Source organism: Salmo trutta, chromosome 2, assembly GCF_901001165.1.
Source record: "Salmo trutta chromosome 2, fSalTru1.1, whole genome shotgun sequence".
NCBI classification, from domain to species: Eukaryota; Metazoa; Chordata; class Actinopteri; order Salmoniformes; family Salmonidae; genus Salmo; species Salmo trutta.
Window position 1 is genome coordinate 66559075 of NC_042958.1, and position 18505 is coordinate 66577579.

The 18505-nt window shown below is 40.1% G+C and overlaps 2 protein-coding genes across 4 annotated transcripts in view; both read right to left on the minus strand.

Annotated features, from left to right (window-relative positions):
- Positions 1-6257: 6257 nt before the first annotated feature.
- Positions 6258-18505, minus strand: part of LOC115161028 (uncharacterized) — a 45745-nt gene continuing 33497 nt past the window's right edge. Inside the window, exons 1-6 of one of the 3 annotated variants that reach the window (XM_029711704.1) lie at positions 8734-9596; positions 7946-8057; positions 7631-7729; positions 7197-7410; positions 6636-6745; positions 6259-6527 (exon numbers count right to left, since the gene is read on the minus strand). In XM_029711704.1, the coding sequence (XP_029567564.1) occupies positions 6357-6527; positions 6636-6745; positions 7197-7410; positions 7631-7729; positions 7946-8008 (657 nt within the window). In that variant the 5' untranslated portion in view covers positions 8009-8057; positions 8734-9596 and the 3' untranslated portion in view covers positions 6259-6356. Of the gene's footprint in view, positions 6528-6635; positions 6746-6850; positions 7411-7630; positions 7901-7945; positions 8058-8733; positions 9597-18505 lie in introns of those variants that run through there. The other 2 variants (XM_029711712.1, XM_029711721.1) reach the window with 2 other exon arrangements.
- On the minus strand, positions 13756-15344 carry LOC115161047 (zinc finger C2HC domain-containing protein 1C-like). The gene is made up of 2 exons (XM_029711732.1): positions 14941-15344; positions 13756-14603 (listed from the first exon to the last, which is right to left on the minus strand). Exons 1-2 carry the CDS (start codon positions 15337-15339, stop codon positions 14385-14387), a joined length of 618 nt encoding a protein of 205 aa, XP_029567592.1. The 5' UTR covers positions 15340-15344; the 3' UTR covers positions 13756-14384.

Here is an 18505-nt window from a genome sequence, read left to right on the forward strand (position 1 = left end):
TATATGAACATGGCGATAAGCCAGGAAAGTACTTGGCGTACCTAGCTAAAAAGAGAGCTGACTCACAGTCAATTGCGGCTATTACTGATTCTGATGGCAATCATTTATATGAAAATAAATTGATAAATGACTCATTTAAGACATTTTATGCAAATCTTTACGCCTCAGAACTGCCAAATGACGCACCCAAGTTAATGGAGAACTTCTTTTCTAAGATTGAGCTCCCTACTATCTCCGAAGAACAGAAGTCTCTCCTTAATGCCCCTATTACTGAGGAAGAGATAATGTCCGCAATTAAGAATCTGCAAAATGGTAAGGCCCCAGGACCGGACGGGTTTTGTAGTGAGTTCTATAAAGAGTTCCATGGCCTGATCCTTGAGCCATTGCGTGATATGTTTAACCACTCATTTTCAAATGACCAGCTCCCCCAAACGCTGCGAGAAGCCAACATATCACTTATTCTCAAAAAGGGAAAATGTCCGGAGTCTTGTTCCTCGCACAGACCAATTTCCCTTCTGAATGTGGATAGAAAATTGCTTTCTAAAATTCTAGCCACAAGATTAGAGGACTCACTGCCACTAATTGTGAAAGGAGACCAAACTGGCTTCATTAAGGGACGTAGGTCATGTAACAATGTCAGACGGCTCCTTAATGTAATTGAAGTTTACCAACAAAGTGCTATGGATGGTCTTGTGCTCTCCCTAGATGCTGAGAAAGCATTTGATCGTGTGGAGTGGTCCTACCTATTCTTTGCTCTAAATAAATTTGGTCTGGGGGACAACTTTATAAAATGGGTGAAAGTTTTATATGATGATCCTCAGGCTGCTGTCCTTACTAATGGACTACGGTCAAATAGCTTCTCTATACACAGAGGTACCAGACAGGGCTGTCCTCTGTCCCCCCTCCTATTTGCACTTGTTATGGAACCACTGGCCGAGGCCATCAGGGTAACGCCTGCTATACAGGGGCTGCTCATTGGTGATGTTCACCATAAAATAAGCTTGTATGCTGATGATGTCCTGATATTTATTTCTAATCCCGAGACTTCAATCACATCTCTGATTAACACTATTGAGTTATTCAGCGAATTCTCAGGCTACAAGATTAACCTAACTAAATCAGAGGCTATGCCACTTGGTAACCTTCACTCTGTACCTAACACTTCTCCCCCTTCCCTTTTAAATGGTCTCCCTCAGGTTTTACGTATCTGGGTATATTTGTAACTCCTAAATTCCAACAAATGTACAAAGCCAATTTTGTTCCCTTGTTTGACACAATAAGACAGGATCTGGAGCGCTGGAACTCTCTTCCGATTTCATGGTTGGGTAGAATATCCCTCTTGAAAATGAACATTTTACCTAGGCTACTTTACCCAATCCAAATGATCCCAGTATTACTCTCCAATAAGGTAATAAAGGATGTAAATGGATGGCTAAGTTCCTTTATATGGAGTAAACGCAAGCCAAGACTTAAGATGGCAATATTGCAGCTGCCAAATTCTATGGGTGGCTTGGATCTGCCCAATATCAGGCTCTATCAGTGGTGTGCCCACCTATGTTATATCTCGGACTGGATCACAAACGATGACTCCTCTATTTGGTTAGACATTGAGACTTCTCTTTCAAAATACCCTTTACAGGACCTTTTGTTTTTCACAAGTTTCAAGTCTGTAAAAGATCTCTGTAACAACCCCATTACACTTAACACACTCAAAGTATGGAGGTCAGTCCAACGTTTCCTGGGAAGGTCCAAACTAACCTCTGCTCTTACCCCAATTCTTAACAACCCAGATTTTGTCCCAGGATTGCTGGATGCTGGCTTTAACGTTTGGCTTAATAAGGGCATACGCAGACTAAATGACTTATTTGCGGATAAGATTTTATTGTCATTTGAGCAGATGGTCGAGAAATATCAACTCCCAAAGCAGGACTTTTTCCGTTTCCTACAAGTAAGACACTATATTCTGAAGAGCACCACCTTAATTGGTAACCCTGATATGTCTGTCATTGAAAGAATGCTTTTTTTCCCCACAAAGGAAAATGTCTGTAAGTCTGTTTTATGATGCTTTTAAGGTCCTTTTCCGCTGTCGACACACAGAGGGTGAAACAAGTGTGGGAGAAAGAACTGTCTGTTACCATTGACGAAGAGATGTGGGAGGACATTTGGAAATATGCAAAAACAATATCTATATGTAATCGTACTAGAGCAATTCAATTAAGAATAATACACAGATTGCATATATCCCCAAATCGCAGACATGCATTTAGCCCCGCTTCCTCCTCTCCTCAGTGTCTCAAATTTAAAACTGATACAGGCACCCTAACACATTGTTTATGGTCATGTCCCAAAATACAAAGATATTGGTCTGGTGTTCTGCAAGAGATTGAAAAGATCCTAGGGGTCGATCTAGAATTGGACCCAGTTTCTCTACTGTTAGGTCTCCCTAGTAGGCATGTAACTTCTGTGGGTAAGAGGAGGCTTTACAACATCCTCACCTTCGCAGCGAGGAAAAACATACTTTTACAGTGGATTAGTGATAAGGTTCCCTCTATTAAAGATTGGCATAAGATACTATTTGAATGGGTGCCGCTGGAATATCTGACATGTACATTGCACTCTAAGACAGATCAGTTCTACAAAGTATGGGAACCTTACCTAAATTACCTAGAACCTGAAGTATCAGCTATTATGCTGCAAGGATTCTCTTAGAATGGTGATCTATGTATTCCAGAATTACACTGTACGGTCCGTGTGGGGAACTCAACTTCTTGGTTTAAACTGAGCATTTTATTTTATTTTATTTATTTATTATGTCTTTATTGTTATTTTTTTTCTGTTTATGTTTGTTTAAAATGTATGTATTGAGAGATGCAATGAGGGGGGTGGGGTGAGAGAAGCGGGGAGAGGGAAATGGTGGGTGTGTGTGTACGTGCGTGCATACATACGGATATGTGTAAGCGAGTGCTGTTTTTTTTTGCCTTGTCTTTGTTGTTGTATCTCTTAATATGGGTGAAAATTGTGAAACTCCAATAAAAAATACTGTTACAAAAAAAAAATAATCAATTTGACAGAGCTTGAAGATTTTTTTTTATAATAATGGGCAAATATCGTACAATCGAGGTGTACAAAACTCTGAGAGGCTTACCCAGAAAGACTCACAGCTGTAATTGCTGCCAAAGGGGATTATAACATGTATTGACTTAGAGGTGTGAATACTTATGTAAATTAGATATTGTATATTTTATTTTCAGTAAATGTGCAAAAATTTCAAAAAAACATGTTTTCACATTATAATTATGGGGTCTTATGTGTAGATGAGTGAGAAAAAAATATATTTAATCCATTTTGAATTCAGGCTGTAACACAACAAAATGTGAATTGAGTCAAGTGGTATGAATACATTCTGAAGGCACTGTATCTGCACATATCTGACAGCACAACATTTTCAGGGACACTTTGGGCTTGTGAGGGCTATATTCAGAACTACTGGCAAAAAACTATACAACAGTACAGAAGAATCATTTGTTAAACTATTTTTTTCTCCGAAAAATCTATTTTATCAATTAAATAATGTTTCTTATTCATGTACAACAACAAATCAAAATACCCAAAAATGACTTTAAACATACATTTTAAATGCAATATATTTTTATTACTATTCTAAAGTAATTATATTCATTTACAAACAGAAAAAATAAGTCTTCAAAGGTGGCAGTCTCCATGTGATCTCATTTGGTGATTCAATATCTGCTGCTTTTATTCAATGTCACTTGGTTTAAGAAGTAGTCCTCGGTCTTAATCGACACAAACCTCAGTGAGTCCGGAATGTGTGTAGCAGGGCTTCTCGGTTGCCTCGTAGTTGGATGCCTCAGTATTGTGAGATACAACTTCGGCTAGCTTGGTGTCGAATGGGTTCAATGCCACCTGGATGGCAGGCTCAGAGTCAGGCACAAGAAAGTTCTCTGGGATGCTAGGCAGAGGTGGCTCACACTCTCTCAGGCTGACGGCACTCTTTCCGGGTCTCTTTACCGTTTCAGATTTGTCCTTGTTGGAGGTTGACTCCTTTGACTTGTGCAACTCTTTTGCCGAATTGTCAGAAATGTGGGCACACTGTGGTGTGGATGATGCCTGTTTCAAACCAAAGTGTGAAGATATGCTCTCCCGAACTCTGGACACCAGTGTCTGTGGTTCATCGGTGGCTGGTTGTCTTTTCTTCAGCCTGGCAGCGGCCATAGCATCAGATCTCCTTCTAGCCTCCTTGGAGATTCTCACAGCATCATAGAGAACCACTATTACGATGAAGCCATAGAAAAAGATCCCCAAAATCAGGTTCACCTTCACAAGTGGCTCGGAGTAAGAAGGGTCGGTCAATATGTTGACTCTGGGTTTGATCTTCAGGGTGCTCTTCTGAGCTTTTGGAGCTGAAGCCTGAACATTTTCTTTGAAGACGTCATCGTCACCATGTAATGCTGTTTGCTTGTAAGCCAGTAGATAAGGAATAAGTTTCTCCACAATCTTCTGGGGGACTTTAGCTTTACCTGTGAAAGTATCATCTTTCACCCTCTCAAGTTGTTCCAGCATCTGGTCCACTTGCACCATTTTGGTCAGTTTTGCAACATTGGGGATGTCCTGAACAGGGTGGTCCTTCACTGGCATCAAAGGCTTGTGCTCTGGAACAGAAATCAGGGGCTCCACAAGCTCCGAGGGGTACTTGGCAATTTTGGAGGAATATCCTTTTGTCAACTGGCCCACATTACCTGGAGAAGAATCGTCTTTCACCCGTAAACTCTCAAGTTGTTCCAGCAATGTCTTAAAATTGGTCTCTTTTGTAGCGTCAGGGTTGTTCCGAACAGAGTGGTCCTTCACTGGCATCAAAGTCTTCTGGTCCGAAGACGAAGAAGCCAACACATTTGTAGCAGCAGGCGATAGGAGACAGAAAATAACAGCCAAAAATAACATCTTCATGTTGCACAGCCCACCTTTCTGGGCGAGCTGTGCCATTTTGATGAAAGAAATTGTCTTTCAAAAGTAGGCAGTACAAATTACAAGTCAAACTACTAACTGGTCAGCTGTGCTTTGTAAAAGTGATTTGGGTTTACTGTTCACTGTCAAAGATACATAAGATATGGACCCAACATGATGTAATAGAAGAGTCGATTATGACATCAAGAGTTCCAGAATTTTGACAGTGGACAATCAACAACTCTGTAACCTGCTCTTCATTTTATTCATTAATTCAGATAATTAATGAATCTGTAAGGTCCCTCAGTCGAGCAGTGAATTTCAAGCACAAATTCAAGCACAAAGACCAGGGAGGGTTCCAATGCCTCGCAAAGATGGGCACCTATTGTTAGATGGGTAAAAATAGAAAAAGCAGACATTGAATATTCCTTTGAGCATGGTGAAGTTATTAATGACACTTTAGATGGTGTATCAATACACCGTCACTACAAAATACAGGCGTCATTCCTAACTTAGTTGCTGGAGAGCAGTGTGGGAAAAGTACTGAAACGTCATACTTGAGTAAAAGTAAAGATACCTTAATAGAAAATGACTCAAGTATAACTGAAAGTCACCCAGTAAAATACTACATGAGCAAAAGTCTAAAAGTATTTGGTTTAAAATATACTTAAGTTTCAAAAGTAAAAGTATTAATAATTTCAAATTCCTTATTATGCAAACCAGCCAGCACAATTTATATTTTATTGTTTTATTTACGGATAGCCAGGAGCACACTACAACACTCTGACATTAATTTACAAACAAAGCATTTGTGTTTAGTGAGTCCGCTAGATCAGAGGCTGTAGGGATGACCAGGGATGTTCTCTTGATAAGTGCGTGAATTGGACCATTTTCCTGACAAATTGTAAGTAGTACTTTTGGCTGTCAGGGAAAATGTATGGAGTAAAAAGTACATTATTTTCTTTAGGAATGTAGTGAAGTAAAAGTAAAAGTTTCAAAAATATCAATAGTAGTGACCATTGACCTCATGGTGAAATCCTTGAGCGTTTTCCTTCCTCTCCGGCAACTGAGTTAGGAAGGACACCAATGTCTTGGTACTGACTGGGTATATTGATACACCATCCAAAGTGTAATTATCAACTTCACCATGCTCAAAGGGATATTCAACGTATGTTTGTTTTGTTACCCACCTACCAATAGGTGCACTGCTTTGCGAGGCTTGGGAAAACCTCCCTGGTGTTTGTGGTTGAATCTGTGTTTGAAATTCACTGCTCATCTGAGGGACCTTACAATTATCTGTATGGGCCGGGTACAGAGATGAGGTCGTAATTCAAAAATCCTGTTAAACACTTATCAGATGAGTCCATGCAATTTGTGACTTGTTAAGCACATTTTTACTCCTGAACATCATGCTTGAGATACGTCACGCTGGCATAGATGTCCTCTTTTGGGAAGGTCACCACAGGCATGGTTCCAATGGCCAGTACGCAGTTGGTTTCGCAGATAATCACGACAGGGCTGAAGAGTAGTCTCTCCTGAAGAAAGGTGTTGGGGTCTTCTGCAGACTGACACAAACACAAAGAGAAAAACAAATATGACAACAAAGACAATTCACACTTTTTGTATGTTATGGTTAAGTAATGAAAATTCTAATACATGCACACATTTCTTACCTCAAGGATGTGAAGCATAGCCTCACTTGCATGTCCTAACTTCTTTGGTGGAGCCACAGGTGATGGGAATATATCTGGTAAAGCCTTCATCATAGCGATTGAGTGCTTCACTGTTAAAAACAAAAATAGTTTCATTTGATTTACTGCAGCCAGTTATTTAAACAAAAATGAATCTGTTCATGGGATTCTCCATTGTCAACAGAGCCAGTAATTACCTTTGTCCAGCAGCGGTGGCTTCATGACCTTTTTGAACACTACATAAAACTGTGCCTTGTTGTAAAAGGTCCCCCAGCAGGTCTTCAGTTCAGGTATAAAGCAGTTCCCTCGATCGAGGGATCCGCCGGAGTTCATCCATAACATGACAGACATACAGACATACAGACAACCAGACCGAATTATCGCGAGCTCACTGTTTTACATTTGCCTGAAGTAGTTTACCCCCGTCCCTGCTATGGCTTCTCACGCTGCTCAGTTCCCACACCGCATCTCATTTGAGATTCGGTCTGGTGTTAACCAGGATAAAGAAGCATAGGCCTACTTAAAATGAATACATTTGCTTACATGATCCAGTTCTCTGAAGCAGAGATACAGGGAAGTATCTTGGTAGGCCTGTCCTGCTCCTTAGTAGCATCAGAGTCGATGAAGGCCCGTCTTGCTTGGAATTCAAGGTCCAGGAGCTGGGAAACATCCTTCTGGTTGGGTCTGGCCTTGGTTTTGTACATCTCCTGTAGAGTTTTATAATGTCTCGCCTGGTTCTGTAGGCTCTCAGTAGTTTCTGATGCCAGAAAACATAACAAACCCGACCAATTAACATTTAAAAATGTAGACTGAAATTAAGACCAGTGATTCCGCTGGTACTACCACCCCAAACCTCTCATTCCACAGGAAACACTGAAGACTAAATAGTCACTTGGTTTCTAGTCCCTCATTTAGAGTAGTAGTAGAAGTTGCATTTATAAGGAAACACTATCCACTATTTCAATTTGTGTACTTACCACCCAACTGTTCAACCTCTGGGGTGCTGCATCTAGATAGTGGGGATCTCTCCAGGTCCCAGAGGAGGTGCCTGGTCTACACAGGTCTGATTCTTCACCCTGTATAAGACATACATTTATTCTATAGTAATTATAAAGGCAAAGAACACCACACTGTAACAACAACCTAACAGCAAACACCAAAACAAGTAGATCTGTAGATACATGTATTGTAATGATGGCCAGGAAATGCTACTTTGATAACAGGAAACACTGTCTGCATGGTTAGATTAAATGTCTCCCAAATGTCAAAATTTAACATGACCTCATTATCACCATGAGTAAATCTCCAAATGGTTCTCCTTCTGAAGAAGTGCTCTGGACCGGGAAAGAGATCATGTAAATCCTCCTTAGAGGCTGGGCAGCATGTCTGTGCTTATATTAGCAGCTGAAAAATACATGAAACCACATGGAAAATAGTTAAGTAATTAGCAACTAAATCATAGTTTATAGACGCAAAGTGTCAGGTTGATATAGGTTATGAGACATTAGCATGCTGTCTTCCCTTTCCAGTTAATGCAGGAATGATTTACCAAGATAGCTCATGTTAGCTAACAAAATGAGTTTACTAGTATATCATGAACGGTTAAGTCAATTACTTTAAACCAAAAGATAGTGCAAGCTAATGAAACTAACGTTAACGCTAAATTGTCTCCCATATTGAAAACCTTAGTTAATCTTTGCTTGCCTAGCTAAGATTGTAGACAATGACTGACACCATCGATAATTTAGCTTCGCCGTCTTTGGCGCCATTTCTATTTATTTTCTATTGTCAATAGAAAGGGCGCCAAAGACGGCGAAGCTAAATAATCGACGGCGTCAGTCATTAGGGCACATTTACACCTCATTAACACTATTTCTGGCAATAAAGCACTCAATCTAACCAAAGTTCAAGTTTTTTCAACGAATGGCCGTTCGTGCAGTTATTAACTGCAAAAAAGGCAACGTTACCTAGTTAAAATTAGCATGCTAACTTGGTTTGCCAACTTTCCAATTCAAATGAACGTTAGCTAACGTTAGCTTGCTAAGGAGAAAGGTAGACGGTATAAACAAATGAACATTACCTTTTAATACTGCGGTTGATATATGGTCCATGCCTGGATATGTCATCCATTCCATCTTCATTCATGGTGTTGTTAGATGACTCAAAGATTTGGACCGTATTTGACTTTTTAGTTTTTTAGGCCTCTCTTATTTAGCTAGATAATGTGATGAACGTACGTCAGTTAAGCAATATCACACGAGAGGGAGTGCTGAATATCAGCACGGCTGTGATTCGGTCGTAGGTACGAGGCCGCAGGCCAAAGATAATAATATTCAGTATAACAGCACGACCTCGAGTGTGATATTGCTTTTATACAACACTTCTACAAGCGCAATTTCTTAGTTAACAGTAATACGCGACAACAGATTATGATTTGTTTATTTATTTCATTATTTATTTGGCTCCGCCAACACACATAGTTCCCCAACTGGTCTGGAACTGGACTGTTGCCAAGCAACACATATACATTTTCCTCCACACTAGCTTGCTACTGCTACTTTGTGTAGGTCTACACGTTACCGTCCTCTCCTGACGACCATTCATCATTTAACTCAAATGTTATTTGTGGAAATATGTTCATATTTGCGGTGCGAAGTTTGTTACAATTTAAGATAGAGAACGATTGTTAATGTAATTAACGGTTATTAGAAGACCTGTAAAGCGGAGTGATACATGTATAGTTAAAAGTCCCAGTGGTGTTGTTCTCTACTCCAATAAATTACTTGGTTTTATTATAAATACTGAACATCATTTTCACTTCTTTCCGCCCTTTTCATCGAAAGCTGTGGGAACGTTTTACTTGCGTTTAGTAACGTTCAAGATGCTTTGACGGTGCGTTATCTGCTGCGTTTTTATTACTTTTTCATTGAAACTGTTATTGAGCCATATCAATAGATTTCACAGTGGCAGCCCTGATTTCTGGCTGCTCTGTGGTATTGACGGATGCACTGAGGAATATAGTGTACAATTCCTTCCATCATGTAAAGAGAAACCACCTTCAACACCTACTTGATTGCACCCGACCAGATGAACAGCCATCGGAGGAAAGCCAAGCACCACCGGAACAAGTAGCTAGCTTGCATTTTTTTTGTTCTCTGGATTTAAAAAAATAATTTAATGAACAGACGATACACGGACCAAAATCATACTGTCCATTAGGCTATTCGATCATTGTAGCCATAATGACTCTTATGGCTAAAGCTGGGTTGATGTGAAAATAATCGATGATAAATAGGAACAAAACACTTAAATAGCACTATTGGTGACACTAAATACAATTTCAAATAATCATCTGTTTCTTTGATGTGTGGTACACAGGACAACAGTCTTCTAGCTAACTCCAGCATCACTGATCAGCAACTCCATCCATCTGACTCAGATGATGGGCAAAGGGGCATTGACCAACATGGAGCTGTCACAGTGCAACAGGTAAGTTACTCGGTTGGTGGCAATCTACTGAAATGTACCATATTTTTTTAAGTACTTAGATTTACTAATAGCATTCATAGTCAGTCTTCGCAACCACTTCTCCTGTCACAAACATTATACTTGTCATGAACTTGTAATGTCCAGCCTCAGGATACTACATTCAATGTCAACATTCTTTTAGAATCTGACAACACATGCCACTGCTTTTGTGATAAATACCAGAGCCAAGCATCTTCTCTCACAGGTAAGATGCTTTTTCTGAGCAGAGCATTTGGTTTGTTACATTATGCAGATCATTTTGTAGTGGTTCAGTGATGGTTGAGTTCATTCTCAGTGCTAGGTTGTCTACCTTACTATTGTTGACCCCTTATGTCCTTATGTTAATGAATATGTCATAAGAAAATCTGAATATCATAGGTATACATGATGGTGTGTTCCAACCTCCATGATTGATGACATCCCCACCTCTCTCACTGTCTCATTTTCAGAAAGGTGTGAATGACATTGTTGCTGGGGTACAGCAGTATCAATCATCACTATTGGACAACCTCAGGAAGCAGATGGAGGCAGTGCTAAAGAAGCATTCAGGAAGCACATCAGGTCAACTTGAAAAAGATGCAATGGATATATTTGACAATTTCATTGACCCTTTTGCTGGCGTTGCAACAACATTTAGACAGGACAGTGTTATTAAGAAGCTGTTTGGACGCAGAGGAAATTCCAATTGCCTGAACCATATGCAGGATGAAATGTGGAGGATCAAAAGACATTTTCATCAAAGACAAATTATTTTATTATGTACCATTAGTCAAAAGTCTAGAGCAGTTCTTATCACACCCAAGGATTTTGTCTATGGTTGAAAAGGGACCCCAGATGTGCAGGGCAAGTTTTTTTCATGACATTGTTGATGGTGCTCTTCTAAAATCACATCCCTTATTTTCAGAGAAACCAAATGCATTGCAGATTGTTCTGTACACGGATGAAATAGAGATCTGTAATCCACTAGGATCCTTTGCATCAAAAAACAAGTTGTTAATGGTGTACTACACCCTAGGAAATATAAATCCAAAATACAGGTCTAAACTGGCTGCTATCAGGCTACTTGCCATGGCTAGATCAGCAGACCTCTGTCAATCTGGTGTAGATGTAATATTGAATAGAATCATGGAAGACATGGATGCATTCATTGTACAGTGGGGTTAAAATGCTAACTATTAACGGCGAGAAAACGATATATGGTGCCATGGTCTCTCTCTCTGGAGACACCCTGGCACAACATGAACTAGCAGGGTTCAGAGGGTGTGGGCTTTGCCTACTGTAAGTGCAGACACTGAGTGTTCTTTTGAGGACATGCAGTCACACTTCAATGAGGATGCATATACTGAAAGGACATTGGAGAAGCATGTCAGACAGTGTGATGAAATAGAAAAGGCACAGACTGACTTGCTTCGCAACAGCCTGAGAACAACATATGGGATCAATAGAAGGAGCAAGTTAGTTGAATTCTCAGCCTTTGATATCATACAACAAACTCCGCAAGACATTATGCATGTAATTATGGAGGGCATAGCCCCAATGTATTTTGAATCATCTTGTTGTGTCATGACAGATTGATCTGGACTCAGTGAATTCTGCTATTCTTGGTTTCTCTTATTCCCCTCTAGATGTTAGCGATCGGCCATCCCCAATTTCTGTTAGTACATTAACGTCAAGTGATGGAAAACTAAAACAGTCATCTGGGCAAATGCTTGTCCTGCTAAGGATATTGCCATTCGGTTTGGAGAGTTTGGAAGTCAATGCATATATACGACTGACAATTGAGCTAATAGAGATTGTACAGATAGTATTTGCACCTGTTCTTTCCATTGTGACCGTGTCTAGGTTGAAGTTACTCATTGTAAATCATTTGAAGTATTGGAAGGAGCTTTTTCCAGACCGCAATGTTACACCTAAACAGCATTATATGATACATTTGCCATCACAGATAAAGTCATTGGGTCCAATGGTTAGACATATGTGTATGCGGTTCGAGTCTAAACATTGTTTCTTTAAACAATGGGCTTCCAAGCTCAATTAAAAAAAATATTTGCAAGTCTTTGATCAATCAGAACCAAATATATGAAAGCTGCCAAAATGTTGACAGTTCAATGCACCCAGTTTTTTCAAATGAAAGGGAGATGGGACCTGTATCAGAGGTTAAAGATCTACAATATTTACGTGGAAAATTGAGGGACTTCCTAGGTTTCAATGAAGTAAACCATGCTGTATCACTCAAATGGCTTGTAATCAATACAAATAAAATACATAAATCAGAAGTCCATGATCTTTGCCAAAGTACTGAATGGTAATATGCAGAATTTGGACTGGTCAAAAACATATTTCTTGTTGATTCTAGGCTTTATTTTTTGGAATATCAACCATTTCAAACTATACACTTTGATAGAAACATCATGTCTTATCAAGTTGAGGTCCCACACTTTGCACAGGCCACTGAGTTAGTGGATGCTGAAAAGCTGGTTGATTTTACCTCTCATTACACAATTAGCAACAAGAGCCAAACTTATGTACAAGTCAAATACCATCTTGGGGAAGTAATAGAATTGTACAACACTTCAAATGACTCAGTGTGTTCCCCAGATATGAAAAGTGTACTGTCTTTGTTCTGTACTGTATTTTGTCTACATGATTGCTGTGCTGTGTGTATGATTTACAATAAAATTGAATTCCATTTGGTCATTATCTGTTCTTAATATGTGAAGAGATGAAAAGGATAAGATGCTTGAAATAAGAAATTCTGACTTTGACAAAGCAGTTCTGTACTTGTCAGTGTTGATGAAACAGCTTTATAATTCTGGTATTTTTAGTTTTGAGCATTAAGTTACTCAGAACCAATAACACAATCTCAGTAACAAGTTATATTATCTTAAGATAATTAAGGACAAAAAAGCTTGAAACAAGTGAAATGCTCCAACATACAAACTGGCTGATAAGAAGAAATATCTTGTCAGACCAAAAACAAGCATATATTGCCAGTATTTAAGATATTTAATCTTACTTAGATTTCAATTTTTGCAGTGCAGACGCGTCTTAACATCAACTGTTCAGAGGAGACTGCGTGAATCAGGCCTTCATAGTCGAATTGCTGCAAAGAAACCACTGCTAAAGGACACCAATAAGAAAAAGAGACTTGCTTGGGCCAAGAAACACGAGAAATGGACATTAGACCGGTGGAAATCTATCCTTTGGTCTGTTGAGTCCAAATTTGAGATTTGGTTCCAACCGCCGTGTCTTTGTGAGACGAGGAGTAGGTGAACGGATGATCTCTGCATGTTTGGTTCCCATCGTGAAGCATGGATGAGGAGGTGTGATGGTTGTTACCAACAAGTGAGGTCTCGAACTAACAGGTCCAGTACATGAACACACTTACCACTGGCTACTATATGGAGACAAACAAACCTTTTTTAATAAGCTGTGAAAAAAAGAGTGAACTATTTTCCAATGCTCATTAGACTGGCCGAAGCCAACCCCAGTGAATAGGCCATGTTGTATATGGTACATTCCACTCTCTCTTTCTTCTTGCGTGTGTAGGAGCTACCACTGTACTGTACAGGGGGCCCTGCGCTTCTTCTGGGACAACAAGTTTGACCATGCCATGGTGGCCTTCCTGGACTGTGTGCAGCAGTTCAAGGAGGAGGTGGAGAAGGGAGACACGGGATTCTGCAGACATCATCGAATTATAATTGTAATCATCCATGGATTATGTCGACAGTCCAAGGATAAAGCTGTCAAAAGCTGACCAACTTCAGTTATTTGTGTAAATTTGGTAAGTTATACAACTAAATTAATTAGTTGATCTTTCTTTTTTAAAACGCATGAAACAAAATCACTCCTTTTAATATTCAGATTTCACAAATACGTTCCCTTGTTTCTTAATATTTAATTTATTCTATTTTCCTGCACTAGTAACACATCTGACAGAATGATTTAGATGAGTGTTTGGATTTGATTTTATTGAGGTGTTTTATACAGGTCTTTCTGTAGATTTGAGGAACTGCAGAACACTGTTGGTTTAGATGTTTCTGGATACAATACTGCCTCCTAGTAGTACTGCCTCTTATTGGAACCCTCACAGATTCCAAGGTAGAAGTCCTCATTTGGGCAGCAGGTGGTTTATCAGTCACTGTATGTCTGTCTGTTCAATACAAAATAAGAAAGAGTGACAGACTCAGGTCCCTTGGTGCATCACACCACGGATCGCTTCACGTAGCCAGCCAGTACAGTGCCTTTGAGACGGTGCATGGTGGAGTCATAGACCCCTCGTCTAGAGCTCTTGGAGGAGAGCTTGGCATAGATCTCACTGTGTTTCTCCAGGCGGCTAGGATCAAAGCACCGGCCGCAGTGCTCACACTGCTTCAGCTTGGAGTTGACTGCACTCATCCCAAATCGACGTTTCAACACCACCTGAATGAATGGATGTTATCAGATGGGCCAAATAATGGGCAGCTGGGCAACAAAGACAAGATATACAATATGTACAAACCAGATGAGGCTGGAGGGAGGAGCTCATTATAATGGGCTCATTGTAATGGCTGGAATAGAACAAAAGGAACGGTATCACACACATCAATCACATGGAAACCACGTTTGATTCCGATCAATTCATTTCATTCCAGCCATTACAACGATCCTATCCTCCTATAACTCCTCCCATCAGCCTCCTCTGATACAAACACACGTGATCACCAACACTACACTAGATCAGCAGTTAGCATGGCTTTGGAATGTCAAGCTACTTTACCTGTCTGTCCTCCTTTTTCTCTTCCATGTTCAAACCCTTCTTGACTTCCTTTGGCTTGCTAACAGTGTATCTTGTGGCTGTCTGCTTTAGCTTACTTGCCACACTGCTTACTTCTCCATTTCTCCTCACCTCTTTAATCCTTTCTTCCTCTTCTTCCTCTTCTTCGTTATCTCTTATCATCTCCCATAGGTCAGAATCCACCTTCATCAGGCAGATCTCCTGGATGAACTTCTCCACCTTTTTTCTCAACCGCACTTTTGCGTTTTTCTCCTCCAAAGCCTGAGCATCCATCTTGGCCCCACTTTTAATCAGTTTCAATTCTTGGGTGACACTGATCAGCTTGGCCTTCATATATGCCATCACCTGCTCAGCCTCTGAGTTAAAGACGTCCCATACCATCTCATCAGGGCATGGAGGTAGATCCTGTACAGTTAGTGTCTGAGTCTTGAACTGAACGTGTTTCTTCACAACCTGCCTTCTGTAAGCAGGACGAGGGCTGCCCTCTGGTCTGACTGGCTGGAATGGCTTCTTCTTGGCATCACTGTTTGGCACAGTGACTCTGGCTCTAATGGGAGGCAGTGGCATCTTGGCGACCATATTGGCTCCATGGACTGCCTTCAATGGCTTGGCACTATGGAGGTAGATATCTTTCACCACGCATGTTTGATCCTTCTTGGTACGGATGGGTTGCAGTGGCTTCCGGATGGGAGGAACAGTAGCCTTCCCTGACTGCTGAGATGTTGGAGCTACATGCAGTCCTTGACTCTTCCCATTGCAGATGGACCTCTTCTTCTGAAGTACTGGGATTCTGGAGGGAGGATGTGGTTTCTTTTCCACAGCCTTCAAACTGGCAAGTCGCTGCAGAGCATCCTTTCTTTCTTCAGTCAACTCCAGTACTGGTATTGTGGAGGTATTTAAACTGTTTTGTTTGAGCGCTGGAAGCTTCTCATTGGCCTTGGGTTGAGATGGCAGGGCAGGCTGAACGGAGTTGCTACTGGCAGCTCCAAGGTTCCCTGTTAAAGAATTATCTTCCATTAGCGGCTGCAAGAATCTCCTCATCATCAAGGAGATTGACAGTGGCCTTCTTCTAACCTCGTTCTGCAACTAAGTTGTAGTCTAGTAGCCCTTTCTATATTTTATGGTGATCTACTGTGTTAACTATATCTCAGGAGGAATCTGCTAGATTGTCTTGGATACTAGTGTTCTATTTTCAGCAATCAGACACCAGAATGTTCAAACAGAACATTTGGAATTTATTGATCAGTTTTGACATCATAATATGTTCATAAATAATGAGACTTCTAGAATCTCACACACTTATGTGGATGTGATGTCATAATAGACCATAATATGCAGCCCAAAATGGTGAATGTGACCTACCTGTGTTGAACTGCTTGCCCTCATCTCATATTTGAACATGCCACTTTTCTTTGAGGTGAAACATATTACTGAACTCTCTGAATTGTCAATTTAAAGACATTTTGCCAATTTATTCATGTCTAATTAGCTAACATAGTTAGTTCTTACCTTTGCCTCGGCAGTCGCGTCCAGATCATCATGGCGTTTGTAGTTCTTTATGATAGCCACATTAGCAGATAATTAGCATTTCATTTTTGGGGGCTAAATGCAAGCAACTAAATTGATAAGTAACCTTTTTCTACAGATATTTACACTTGTTATTGAAACGTCACACAAGGGTAAACCTTCATGAAACACATCCCTTATTTTAAGTGTTTCTAAAATGTCCTATGGTGGAAAGACGGTTGGAACCATTTCTTGTTTGACCGCTATGTTTTATGGGTATTATGACTCATACTGTGGTACTCTATTGTACTTACACAAATATCTGGAGTTGGTCAGCTTTTGACAGCTTAATCCTTTGTCTCTGCACGATCATTTGCCTCCAACTAGTCACTAGCATGAGAAATCTGCAGATTATTTTGTCCTAGCATACTGGCCTTAGATAAAAAAACAATGCTCTCCTTGCTTCCCCATGTTTTGAGAGGGTGGGGAGAAGACTGGAGGAAGGACTTTTGAGATTCACCACTGGTGTGAGTTCAAATTCAATAAGTCTTGTTTCCTTGTTTGATTTCCATATTGACCGTTTGAAAGGACAAGATAAAAACTTAAATTATACACATTGAAGTCCACCTAGACTCGTAGGTGTTATGAAGGGAGATATCTGAGACTTTTGGAGCACATTCCAGGATTGAGTCCTAATAGTAGCTAAGTGGCTTCTGGTTGTGTCTTTTCCTTCATATGCACATATCTTATGACACTGGATAGGTGAAAGCTGTTGTTTCCAATTGACCTGTTCAATTCTTAAAGATCAGTACACATGAAGGGAAGGAGAGAAGGACACGTTGAACTACTGAGATGCAGCACTGGAATGGGTTCTTATGTATCACATGCTTCTTACTTTGCTCCAGAAGCAAAACTGGGGAGTCACGAATCTGGTTTTCTGACTATTTTTCTTCAATTGGTTTGTGTCTTTGTGGTTCAACTACACTCTAGCCACAGAATAATGTACATGTATGTTTTAATTGTTTTTCTTTTACTGTGCTGACGAGGTAAAGATGGTTTAAGTTCACCATGCATTGGAACAGCATTGGAATGTTTGCCTTGTCTGTTCTGTCTCCCCACTCGCACCAAGTGTCTCCCGAAAGCTTTGGCGTCAGGATTATGCTGTGCTTTTGTTCATTGGCAAATTCAACAAGGCAATCGTTTTACTACAAGTGACTCCTTGGTGTGGATATAAATGTAGACAAGGAGGCTTGTGGCAGTATTTAATGCCTAAATCACTGTATGATTTGGTTTTCAGGTTCATTACATTTATGAACATGTCAATAATGGACCCACACAGAACGCCTTATGTAAAAGGATATTTCCAATTCTAACATTTGTATAAAAAAAGGTCATAAAAATGTATAGATAGATCGATTGATTTATTGATTACGTAAGTATTCAACCTCTTGAGTCAATACATGTTAATTCGGGCTGAGAGTCTTTCTGGGTAAGTCTCTAAATGCTTTGCACACCAGGATTGCATGTTAGTCTTCAAGCTCTGTCAAGTTGGTTGTTGATCATTGCTACAAAGCCATTTAAGTTTTGCCATAGAATTTCAAGCCGATTTAAGTCAAAACTAACTAGGGCGCTCTGGAACATTCAATGTTGCCTTGGTAAGCAACTCCAGTGTGTATTTGGCCTTGTGTTTTAGGTCATTGTTCTGCTAAAAGTTGAATATCTCCCAGTGTCTGTAAAGCAGACTGAACCAGGTTTTCCTCTAGGATTTTGCCTGTGCTTAGCGCTATTCTGTTTTTTCATCATAAACATCTTTGCCGATGACAGGCATGTAGCCACCACCATGCTTGAAAATTTGAAGAGTGGTACTCAGTTATTTGTTGTTGGATTTGCTCCGAATATAAGGCTTTGTATTCAGGAAATAAAGTCAATTTCATTGCCACATTCTTTTCAGTGCCTTCAGTGCCTTATTGCAACCAGGATGAATGTTTTTGAATATTTTTATTCTGTACAAACTTCCTTTCCACTATGTCATTCAGGTTAG